This window comes from Simochromis diagramma, unplaced genomic scaffold (genome assembly GCF_900408965.1).
Source record: "Simochromis diagramma unplaced genomic scaffold, fSimDia1.1 OVJJ01000466.1, whole genome shotgun sequence".
NCBI classification, from domain to species: Eukaryota; Metazoa; Chordata; class Actinopteri; order Cichliformes; family Cichlidae; genus Simochromis; species Simochromis diagramma.
In genome coordinates, this window is record NW_024387287.1 from 791,627 (window position 1) to 804,763 (window position 13,137).

At 40.3% G+C, this 13,137-nt stretch overlaps 1 protein-coding gene across 2 annotated transcripts; it reads right to left on the bottom strand.

Annotated features, from left to right (window-relative positions):
- Window positions 1-1,686: 1,686 nt before the first annotated feature.
- Window positions 1,687-3,082, bottom strand: nppal (natriuretic peptide A-like). Of its 2 annotated transcripts, none has more exons than XM_040003781.1 (3): window positions 2,829-3,082; window positions 2,370-2,680; window positions 1,687-1,946 (listed from the first exon to the last, which is right to left on the bottom strand). In XM_040003781.1, exons 1-2 carry the CDS (start codon window positions 2,910-2,912, stop codon window positions 2,372-2,374), a joined length of 393 nt encoding a protein of 130 aa, XP_039859715.1. In that variant the 5' UTR covers window positions 2,913-3,082; the 3' UTR covers window positions 1,687-1,946; window positions 2,370-2,371. The 2 variants fall into 2 exon arrangements, with proteins under 2 accessions (XP_039859715.1, XP_039859714.1); XM_040003780.1 differs by having other exon boundaries at window positions 1,687-1,943; window positions 2,829-3,077.
- Between the last annotated feature and the right edge of the window lie 10,055 nt (window positions 3,083-13,137).

The window sequence follows — 13,137 nt, forward strand, 5'->3', positions numbered from 1 at the left end:
CTAAAGGAAGCATCTAATACTCTACGAGTGTATACATGCCCACCTGACAAGCTTCACTACTAATTAGGTTTGTTTCACTAATAGATCCTGCCCTTGACTGGCAACAACTTGAAATGAGGTTCTAACGACAGTCAAGCAACACCTGTGTTAAGTAATAAGTAGGTAAAACATACTTTATTTCCTCTTCGGTAAGAAATACTTGACCACAAAGGAATACTTTTTGTCATAACTCATGGGTGTTTTATTTTATAATTGAAGATTTCAACACAATGTAAATGTAAACATTCAGTTGGTTTCATCACACAAATATCACATAAATAATGTTTACTCAAATGAGTGAAAATAAACTGCACATTTTTTATTGTTTATATTTGGTTGTAACCCTTTGAGTGGTCAATAAAAAACTATTCAGTTCCAACTTTTAGATGTTCGTTGACCGAGGGGCTGGTATTTAATCCCGACTGACTGACCCCACATATTTAGCCAGTCTTACTGTTTCTGTGCGTTGTACTTCTACCTGCCCAGGATTAGCCATCAGTTATGAAGCACTTCTTTTCTTCTTTTTGTAAGATATAGTTACTTGTTACTGTACAGCAGAATATTATATGATTCATATAAAATTATATAATGTATCAGACGAAACACAATGAAGTTTCATGCAGTGAAGCTATTAGACAATATCTAAAACAAGATAAATAAGGCTGATGTTAGGCTAATATATTTTACATTCTGCTTTCATCCAAACAGCACAGAAACAGTGCAGTGACAGAGCACATTTATCTGTGAAGTAGTCACTGACATAATAAAAAAAAAGCGTCTACACCAGTTTAGCTCAGTTGGATGAGCAGATGACCATATGCAGCATGGCTGAGAGCAGGCGGCCCGGGTTTGGACCTGCGGTCCTTTGCCGCATGTCTTCCATTCTCTCCTTCACTTTCCTGTCAGCCTTCACTGTTTCTGTCTAATAAAGCCAAAAAGTATATTTTAAAAAATACTTCATTTTTGTACTTTTGCTCATCATTTGAGAATTTTTATTGGTTTCTTTTTTGTTCTGAGACTGGTTGAGAAATTACAACAAAGTTGTAGAAATTTGGTGAAATTCAGTTTGATTCATTTTGTCATTTTTAACATTAATTGTTTGCTTGTTTTTTCATTTTGGTCTACTGGCATATACAATCAAGAACATGTGGAACCAATGTTTCATATGCCGTGTCTCTGAAAGCTGTGATTTATATCTTGTACCTCAAATACTCAAATATGAGAGCTTTGACTATGGACTGCTTGTGAAGCCTAACCCAGCAGCTTTTTATTTTCATCCACCCATCTCCTGCTAACCAGTTCAGGGTGGGATGGCTCCTAGCTCAGCTATCATGGGGTGAGAGTCAGAGTGCATTCATGGAAATTTAAAAAAATATATTCATTATATTTTAAGAAATATAGGCATTTTTTTTAAAAAAAACGTCTATATTGCTCCAAATGGAAGCAATAAAATCAGCAGAAGTGATGTTGTTTCCTATCAGGTGATCACATGATCAAATGAAACAAACCAAACAAATCCTTCAGGTACCGGCTCCCCATATCACAGACACCTTTATTTCACGTGTATATATCTCATTAAAATATTTCCTGGGAAAGTCTGGAGCTGCTTTAAATTGTGTCAGGAAAGAATTGAATGCAACACTCAGCAATTATGCAAAATACCTGTTTTACTGCAGTACATTCTATTACAAGGCAACTCTTATACAACAGCAAAAAATAAATAATAAATACATTTATAATAATTTAACAGCTCACATTTGAAAAAGGAAAACACAGTTTTGAATATGAACCATGTACAGCAGAGTCTGAATCAACCGCCCTTTAAAGTGTCAGTCAAAACCTTGTGGTGTGAGAGGAGCTCGGCTCTTGGTTGCGTTTCACACTGATGCGCTGAAGGTCCCCGCCTGCTGACAGAACAACACATTATTAGTCCCAGTGAAGAGCCACCCTCACCTGCTAGAACTGCCCAGCTGTTCTCACACAATGACATACGAAATCTGATCTGATTAATTATATGTATAATGATATTTATTAAAAATAAATAAATAAAATAGGATGTGACTTAAATCTTCCACATAGGGACCATAATACTGCTTCTATCATCGATTTATATTCATATTAACAAATCATATCAAGTTATACATGAACGCAAAATACCTCTGCATCAAGACAATATTTTAACTGCATTTATTCATAAAATGTAACATTTAGTGGCGCAAATTGTTTCTGTTACTCAGAATGAAAAGAAAGACATTGAAACTATGTTTGTCTTTTTTTCTGTCTTGCAACTATTCCAAATAGCGTTAAACGGAAAGTTTTCTGCTTCTTACCTTTAGCATCCCAGCCCACTGAAGGAACCGATCCTCTCTAATCGGACCCCGAAACAGCTCCTCATCCCACCCTTCTTATACCGGCTCCACGAGCGCTTGGAGGTCCTCACGAGATCTTTGAAGATGCGGGACAGGAGGTTCTGTTTAGCCACCAGTGCGGAGTTACTGGGGTCAGAGGAGTCCCATGGCTGTTCCTCTGGCGCTCCGAACACCGACTTGCCCGTGTGCAGGTCTTTCCCCTCCACCTCAGTCTCGTCTGCGGGGAGTAACGGTGAGGCGTTGATCTCCTCTTCTAAAAGCTGCTTGAAACTCTGAGGAGAAATGAAATAAAGATGCTTTTAGAATAAAGTTGCCATTTCTGCACAGTGCTAAGAAACTAATCCGCAAAGATTCAGCAATAAATAACTCATCATTATAAAAGGAGACATTTACACCAGCTGACAGCTCAGGTAAACTCACCTGAAGGTCAGAAACGGGTTTAGCTCCTACGAAATGAAGCAGTAACAGCAGAGACACGCCGCAAACAGAGACAGTCAAACTCATTTTCTTTTGTTTTTCTTGCTCTTTTCTGTGAGGACCAGCTGACGCAGGCGCACTCAGTCTGTCTCTGCTCCACTGGCTGTCCAACGGTGGACAGGTGCAGCTTTTATACGCGACCTGATTCCGTCATCAGTGCTGGGGAAATTAACGAGGTGTGACTAATGTTCTCACACGTGGGAGTAGAGTCTAACCTTGGCGTTCACACTCCTCTGAAGCTCTCTCTGCTGCTCAGTGTCAGAGCTTCATTTTAGAGTTGAATTACTCACGACATGGAACATCGCATCTGTTTGGCTTTCACTGCCATAACTTTGTGACAATACGCATCAACACACTTTGTTATAAATGTGTAATTACTCAAGAACAAATGAGAAAGGATTTTGGAAGTTGGCATTTGGATAGCTGACCCTTATAATCACTTCTTAACTTTATCAGCCCTGTAAGTACAGTACATGGTGAGTAGTTGGTTTGGAAATACCATATTAGTGACTCTTCAAGTAATTGAGCTCATTTATTTTTATTTCTGAGCCATAGTCGTAATTATATCGCGAGACCTGCCTGAATTCCAAACATAGAATTGGCACAAATATAGATGTTAGTATGTTTACAGCACAGGTACAAGTACTGGTTTATTATTTTAAATTTTCAACATAATAACTCAAAATGTCAGGTTTTGTTTGTTGGAGTTTTTTTAGTACCAGACCAGTGCTAATCCCTCAGACCTGATTGTGGGTTATCAAGTCGAAATGTTTTGTTGAACATTTTGCATTTTTGAAGTGATGTAAATGACATTTAACTGTATTAGGTAATTAAGGTGGTGTATGAAAAATACTTGTATTAAAGCACTTTTAAATGCAAGATAAAAATCGAGTAACTGTTCCTCAACTCCAGATTAGAATAAAGTTTGGTTAAGGTTTGGCGAAGCCCAGTCAAACTAATGTGTTCTGAAGTGATGAGCCACATGTGCACATACCGCTGCCCCTAGCTCATCTCCCTGCAGACATGTACCAGGGGTAAATGATGAGCGATTAGCCCTGGACCCTATGAAGCTGAGCACACCGTGTGGAGGTGGATGGAGGCTAATTGACATTTCACCAGGTTCTCAGCTGGAGGGCTATCATATGAAATTGGCGCAGGCAGCAGTGAACAATTCACATGGTTTTTATGGAAGAAATCTGCACTTTTCTAATTTGTTACACAGAGAAAGATACTACATGTGCCAGATGTGATGCTGTCAGACAGAAGACAGGCATTTAGAGCCTCTGTTTCTCAGCATTTAAGAAACTAAACAAACATATTGTATGAACCACTGTGCTTTAATTTTGGGGCTTATATGCAATAGTTACATGATAAAAGATAAAATGCAATTTTTTAATGCTGTGCTGAGAAACTTTGTCCTGCCATTTTTAGTTCTTTCTTTAGTTGTTGATTATTGGAGGGTTTTTCTGCCTCTTGGCCCATTTTCAGCAGCGGAAGCTCAGTCAGGTTAATATCAGTCAAATGGCTAAGCTACTGTACAAAACTGACAATATGTTTTATGTCATTGTTCAGCTCGTACAACTCTTCTTTCAGTGGACATTTTATTGCACTTGTACTTGTACAGACGTTAATGGAAGCAATGTTTTTTAGTGTTTTTCAGTGTTCACTATATGTATTCTAAGTTGACGGGCAGCTTCTACAATGAATTTTATTCTCATTTTCCTTTTCAGATTTTTTTAGTCTTACATGTATGGACAAGGTTCAAACTGGCTGCTGTTCCAATCATGTGTTTAATCACTCGTAGACTGTATGACCCGCCCAGTAATGACGTGCTGTCACTGGGCACTGCCACTCAATGGGGTATGATTCATTACTAGCAGATGCTTGATGAAGAAACATGATGAAACATCATGGTTAAATATCTTTTCTCGATCTCTTAGCTCTTTGTGTTTCTTTATACACACACTAAAGCTAATAGAGTCATAAGAAAGGAAATTTGACCTTCATGTTGTGCATGATTACTTTAGCTTTTACTTAGCGTTTATTTATTTTTTATGCTTATTTATTCTATCCTGTTATTCTATTATTAATTTAGGATTTACCTAATATTTATTGATTTTATTCTTATTCATTTTTTAATCTTCTTACTCTATTTATATTTATATTTATATTGTATCCTGTTCTTATTTATTTTATCATTTTACCCTGTATATATCGTATTGCGTCATATCTCCAGTGTTTCCTCGGAGGGCGCTCTCTGCACCGGGGCTGTTATTGACCGTGGCTGCTGGGTCTCTGGGGTCCTCTCAGCCTGGTTGGGGGGCTCCTTGGCCTCCCTCCTGCTGTGTGCCCAGCCCGGAGGCTGCGGTCTGTGACCGGCTCCCGGTGCAGACGGCTCCCTGTTATAATGTTTCCTCACTTGGCTCATGCGAGCCCAGCCCAATTTTTACTCTTTAAGCGTGCGCGTGTGTGTATGTGTGTGTGGGTGGGGGTGGGGGGATATATGTGTATTGAGAGTGTGGGGAGTGCGTTGGAGGGTGGGGTGGGCTGCTTTTAACTATGTAAAGCACTTTGTGCTACATTTTTTCTGTATGAAAAGTGCTTTATAAATAAAGATTGATTGATTGATTGATTGATTGATTGATGATTAAATATCCAAGCTTGCAGCTTTTTGGAGCAAAACTGAAACAACCGTCAACATCAGGTTAGGTACATGAACACACAACATTTTAGGATATTTTAGAGGTTGCTGGATAAATACTAATCAAAAATCACTGTGATTTCAGACAGACACCAAAAATAATACAATTTTTAAAAATAATAAAACAAAAAAAGCACTTGGTTGTAAGGTCAAAGCAAACAGGGCTAAGTAGTTCTTTCTTTCTTAAAAAGCAACAGTTACACATTTATGATTAAATATAAACACCTCTAACTTAGCATGATGTAAAGAGAACAGGTAGACGTGGTCTTTGACCAGCGAAAGACAGCAAGCAGGTCAACAAGCCTGTCGTTCACAAGGCCTCTACAGTATTTCACCCAGACTATGGACTCTTGTGGACAACAGGCATGCAACCAACTACCCCATGTTTAACTGATGTGTGCACATACCATAATAATATTAATACACATGTCTCCTTCTAAAGATTACATTTTACATTTATATAGCACATATAGCATGGATGGATGTGAACTATGAAACTGTAGGAAGGAACTGTTGAAACTAGGTTAAGGAATCCTTTGTGGGTCTAGTGAAAGAATTTAAATAAGAGGAGATCACTTGAAAGAACTGAATGCGATTTATTGAGATAAAGAAGTTGTATGACTCCAGTGACCCATCGTAGCAGATCAGAATCCCAGTGGTGACCCCCACCCACATCTGCTGAGCTCAGCTGGAACCACAACGCAAGTGCCCTGATAAGGAAGGCCCAGCAGCAGCTGCACTTCCTCCATGACCTAAGGAAGAATAACCTGGACCAGGAGCTGCTGCTGGCCTTCGCCCGCTCCTCTGTGGAGAGCATGCTCTCCTGCTGCTGGTGTTTGGTACACAGGGGCCATTACTGAGAACAGGAAGGCTGTACCGAGGGTCATTAACACCGTCCAAAAAAATATTGGCTGCCCTCTGCCCCCCCATCACACACACACACACACACACACACACACACACACACACACACACACACACACACACACACACACACACACACTCTACTCAGACTAAGTCCTTTGCACTACTTTCAAGCACTTTGCTGTCTGTCCTCTGATGTGTTTGTGCTGTCCTACTACTTATATTTTTACACCATGCAGGGTTGGTGTGGACCACCCACAGTTTCATTTTGCACAATGGCTGGGACTATTCTATTCTATTCTATTCTATTCTATTCTATTCTATTCTATTCTATTCTATTCTCAGTGTCCAAAGCTGTATTGTAAGTAAGAAACGCAGCACCTGATACAGGATGTGACTGAAAGACAGTCAGTCATGGATGATCCTCTGAGCTTCCTGTCATCATTTAGCTTATTGCCAAAGCACTGCTGGAAACAACTCTCAGCTGTGTGCTTTAAGCAGCTCCTCAACCCCACATGAGCCTACTTTCCCATTGAAACATGGCTGAATGAATGAAGTAATAAGTTGTTTCATTTTAGTTGTTTCATACATAGAAACATTGCAATGTGAAAGTGTTTTACAATGTTTGCTGAAAACAATATTTAAAATAAACTGGACTGAAAATCAGTAGCAACGGGTCCTACAAGGTGAGGAAGCCAAGTTGTCAAAATGTATGTACGAGGTCACAAAAGAGGTACAACAGTGAGCGTCTACAGCCATTTGTAAAAAACAGTGGGGGCACTTTCATGGTGTGGGGCAGCATGAAAGCTATTTAAAGAAATGTTGGATAAAGAGGTCAGACTGTGTTGAAGAATAAAGATGACTTTCAAGCTTGCTAGAACTGTACAATCTCTGCTTTTGACTTGTATAACTAATCCACATATGATTGCACATATTTCTATCAGTCATTGCATCTGCCTTCTATTTTCATAGCATAATATAAACCAAAGGAACTTTTTTGCAGTACTGTAACTAGATGTCAGTGTTACGTTTCTTCATGACTCATCTTTTTTAATTCACCATGTGTTTATACACTATTCAGCATTTAACCATTAGTTATTATTAATCTCTGGCTCTCTTTTATACTGTCTCCCTCCCCTCACCCTCAGCTGGCTGCCCCTGAGCCTGATTCTGCTGGAAGTTTCTTCCTGTTAAGAAGGGAGTTTTTCCTTCCCACTGTTGCAAATTGGTTTCCCATAGGGGGATTGTTTTCTCTGAATGACTGTAAAATGTAAAGCTCCTTGAATGAACTCTTGTTGTGATTCAGTGTATGCAGATAAAACCGAATTGAATTGAGCTGAATTAGTGTTGGAAGACCTCAATAGTGCCCAGTCCAAATCAAGGATACAGGTTTGGTTTAAGAAGTGGATTAATTAAGACACAATGCCTTTGTTTGTATTGCATTTGGAGATCATTATGCATGTGTGTCGATATTTTTTGCACTTACTAAATGTATTTATTTCTGTTCATCAAGAAATCCACAAAGTATACCAAGATATTAAAGAAACTGACTGCTGACAAACGTCTGTTTTTTCTCTGTTTTCTTTTCTTATGACTGTGTAGTTTCTTTCTGACCTTCTTCCAGCCCACAGCTTAGACATTTCCACCTACTGCTAATCATTCACAGCCATTCCAAAAATAGCCATCAAAATTCACTTCCATAAACAATAAGCCAGCTTCAGTTAACTCGTTAACTTGTTGGTAGACACTGAATGTTTCAAATATTACCAGCTTGTGTCTATTTTTGACTTGCAACCCCCCCCCCCCCACAGGGTAATTATGTTTCTGTAATAAAGCCATTTCTTAGTTGTGAGAAAAGCAGCAACATATGAAACTGAGTGTAGAAATAACAGGACTTTGGCTGTGTCGACTTTTATGCATCGTGCTTTCCTTTCTTCCTTTTTACATCATCACGGTCAATTTAATTCTATTCAAGTTTTATTTATGTATCACCGATTCAAAACAGCAGTTGTTTTATATTGCAACACAAAGACCCTAACAAGAATTCATTGTAAATTCATTGTGGTGCACTTTCTAAGAAGAGAGCGTGTGACCTTGATGGCTCAGAGAACTGCAACTTTAGATAAGACAATGCAGGATAATAGGGCATGAATCAAAGCTTATAACTCACATTAATGGCAGGTAGGTTTGCAATTTGTGTCTTTAGCGGGAACCAGAACAGTGATCATTCATTTCTCAAGCATATATGAAAACCAAGTGCCAGTGAAGCTCTAGCTCCTTTGCACTTTTACATAAAAAGAAACTTTAAAATGAGTTATAACCATAACATGAATCTAATTATTTAAAAACAAAATCTATGTTTAAAATGAGAAAATGGCCAATAAAAGTATGAAAGAAACAGCTAGTACAACTTTAATTTGTCAGTTTTAGTTTAAGAGAAGAGGAAGTCAATGCCTGTTGTCTATCATGTTGCCAATACGTGTCTAAGAACTTAACAATGGATGGATAAAAATATAAAAGCCCAAAATTCCTGTCATATCAGTGCACATGCGCCAACCAGCATGTGGCCTGTTACAGTTTCTCTGTCTTGGCCAGTGCAATCCTCTATGCTGGTGCATGCTGGAGGAGTAGATTGAGGGTTGCTGATGATAACAGACTCAATAAACTGATCCACAAGGCCAGTAATGTTGTGGGGATGGAGCTGGACTCTCTTAAGGTGGTGTCGGAGAGGCGGATGTTGTCCAAGATAAAGACAATGGTGGATAATACCTCCCACCCACTCCATGACATGCTGGTCAGTCACAGGAACACGTTCAGTAAGAGACTGAGATTACCACACAGGAAACCATTCCTGCCTGTGGCCAGGTCCCTGTACAACTCCTCCATCTAACACACTGTAAACACTGCAATAGCTACATCCTTTCTTTCTTTCTTTCTTTCTTTCTTTCTTTCTTTCTTTCTTTCTTTCTCAGATATTAATCAGTAAGTGACTTATATGTATGTATATATATTGTGCTATTTCTAACTTCTTGAATTGTCTGTTTTTGTTACTGTTATTACTGGAGCACTGTAACCAACATAATTTCCCCTAGGGATCAATAAAGTATTCTGATTCTGATATATGTATAAACTATATACAGTAGCTATGCTAACACATTTTTAATAACATCTGCATTCCCAATTCCCAAATTGTTGGGACAGTGTAAAATGTAAATAAAACAGAATGCAATGATTTGCACATATCACGAACCTGTATTTTATTCACTTTTATTCACATTGTCTAACACAGAAAACATACCAAATGTTTAAACTGAGACAATATAACTCTCATGAAAAACATTAGCTCATTTGAATGAGAGGGAACAAACTAGTGGAAAAGTAAGTAGTCCTAAAAAGAAACCACTACGGGAAAATTTATCAAGTTATTAGTTCAACTGGCAACAGATCTATATTCAATTCAAGGCTGACTTCACTTCAGCATTGTTATAATACCACTAACAGCTGACTATGGAATATCAAGTAGTAGGAGAATTCATAATTGGATAAATTGAATTAAATTGTTGCACAGCTACTTCATAAATTCTGTTTTCATGGATGCCTGGATGTTAAACTTAATTGTTACACCTGGTAGAGCAGCCACACTGATCATTTTCTTAAAGATGAAAGTTTGTAGACAGTTTGTAACTCTCAGTGTTAGTTTGACTTTGGGACCTGAAGCGAAGTTTGGACCTGCTGAAAGTAACCCACTGTTTCACAAGTCTTTGTAAAAAATAATAATATAGTGTATGATGCAAAGAAGAAGAATGATCCAGACACACTGAATCAGAATCATAATATTTTATTAGTCCCTGAGGAAATTACGTAAAAGAGAAAACGTAAAGTAAGAGTAAAAGAGAAAGAAAAGTTAAAGTATGGAGAAAAAAGCAGGAGCAACTGATGGTTCATGCATGCGTACTATATATGCTGCTGTCTTCTTTGGGGCAAAGCTCATTTAAAATAGAAATAGGCAAAGAAGAAAAGAGTTGTGTGGTCAGACAATTCTAACATTTTTCTGGAAAACATGGATGCTGCATGCTCCAGACCACAGAAAAGAGGACCATCTTGTTATTAGTGCTCAGTTCAAAGGGTTACATCTCTGATGGTTTGGGGGTGCATTGGGAATAAAATCAGAACAAAAAGAGTCTCTGAGCTCAAATAAAACAACAAATATAGTCCAGGGGCCTGGTCCATGGAGCTAAACAGAAGGCAGCGCAGATCAGGGAGTCAGCTTGAACACTGGCTTGATTCAGAGGCAGGGACTGCTGACAACATAGTTCACGGGGTCTGCCAGGAGGTCAATAGCTGAGATGGAGAAACTCTGGAGGCTCGCTGAGTGGGCATCAACAGAGATGGAGTAACTGTGGAGGCCAGCGGCTGATGATGGTGAGGGAGACCCTCAAGTGGCTTCGATGGCAGCCTACAATGGCGATGGCCAAGGAGACGCATCTCTGGCTTGGGGTGGCTTAGCAGAGAACCCAACGAGCTTAACTTGGGACAGGGACTGTGGCTGTTCTTGCTTTAGATTCTCCAGGGGGGGAGAGCTAACTGGGGGCTGTAGCCCTGTCTCTGGGGATGTGTTGGCCAGTGTTACGGCCCTAGCAGGGCCTCCTCCTGAAGGTGCCTGTGTGGGCGTGTCCCACTACCTCTTCTGCCTGCAACTGCAACTGCATTACAGTGGCCTGAAGACATGTGGGGGGTGATGTTGCTGTGTAAATTCACGGGTAAGGCTCAGGAAGTTTGTTCTGGTCTGCCTAGGCAGGACGGCCTAGTTTATGAAAAGATCAAAAGTGCCGTCCTCCAAGCCTATGAAGTTGTACCTGAGGCCTATAGGCAGCATTTTCGAGGTTTGGAGTTGGCACAGGGTCAGTCCTATCTTGACTTCGCTAGGGACAAGGCGAAGCTTTTTGGTAGGTGGTGCTCTGCAAGCCAGGTTAACAGTTTGGGGTTGTTACGTGAGCTCATGCTTGTGGAGGATTTTAAAAACTCTGTTCTTGAGTGTATTGCTCTTTATTTAAGTGAACAAAGGGTTTCCACATTACATCAGGGTGCCACACTGGCAGATGAGTTCACCCTGAGTCATAAAATAAATACTGTAGAATGTGATACCCCTCTGTGCCATAGTACATCTTGGCGAGGTAAGAGTGGGCCAGCTAACAAGGCTGAAAAAGTTGTGGTATCGAGACCCAAAACGAAGCTTTGTTTCTTCTGCCATAAACCTGGACACCTCATTGCTAACTGTTTGAAATTGAAACTCAAACGGAAAGCCGACTCAAAGCAAAAAGGTCCTTCTTTGAGAAAAGTTAGTCGTGGTTCTCAAACCGACAAGGTTGCCTGGCCTAGTAAAAGGCTACACTTGGAGCATAATTGCTCAGTAGTGTCATGTAGTCAGTGTAAGAGGTCAACTAACCCTGAGCTGCTGCTGGTTGACAATGTCCCAGTTCCTCAAAATGACCTGCAGGTGGACAGATCATGTATAACACCACCACTCAGACCTGCACCTCTGACTAACAAACATGCCTGTACCCGTGACCTGAGCAATCGTCTGAAAACTGTTGCAGTAAGGTCTTCTGACTGCCTGCTGTGTTCTCCCCATGTTATGGCTCAAAAAAGCCCTGGCTATCACATGAGACATTGTTTTGAGGGTCTGCGGCAACCCTCAGTAAGTATTTTTAACCCATTGAGATGGGGTTGGCAGCTTCCGCAGGCAATGCCTAACCGTTGCTATGGGGTTTGGTAGGTGGAAAGCCTGCAATTTGTTGATGCGACGGTTACGGACTTGATTAGTTGTTTTGGTTATCATAATCATTTGACAAACCATGGGTTTGTATTTATGGGAGGGGGTGTTACGGCCCTAGCAGGGCCTCCTCCTGAAGGTGCCTGTGTGGGCGTGTCCCACTACCTCTTCTGGCTGAGGTGCCACCTTTCCCTTTTGTGCAGCTGACTCTCGTCAGTAGTTAAGGAGATTTAAGCCCAGGGAAAGGTGAGCTCTGGGCCAGAGTGCCAGTAGTGTGGTTACAGCTTGTGAGCTGAGTGGTGGTTGTGTTTGCAGCTAGTGAGCTGTGTTTTTGGTGGTTTTCAGCTAGTGAGCTGCTCTTTCTTTTTGGCTTACGTTTTACTTTATTGACCAACGCCTGAGTTTTGTTTGTTTTCTTAAATGGTGATAGCGGCTTGTCCGTCTCTTTTAGTTAGTATAAATTGAAACTTTAATAAAACTCTTTAATTTAACCCTTTTGCCTCCTTGACTCCTTTTTCTGACCCGGTCACTTTTTGTTACTTCCCCCTCCCCGCCTAGACCCCTCAGGGAAACGTAACAGCCAGACTTACAGTCACTGGGCATTTTAGCTCAAGAATTTACCAAACAGTTCATTACAGAGGTTGGCTCACAGCTTGTGCCAAACATTCCATGTTGGGAAATGTTGGGAACAGGTTGTAAATGTCTCCTGTGAGTCTTTAGCATTAACTATGCCCTGGCAGTATTCCAGAAGCTGGGTAAACATTTCCTCTGAAGCCTCTGAAAATCAGAGTTTTGCACCTGATTCTTCACAGCCTCCTACCTGATGGGAGGGGACAGGTGTATCTCCTGGATGAGGAGCGTCTTTAAAAATACAGGACGCTGCTGTATATGTAAGGTCATCAAGAGGCTGCTGC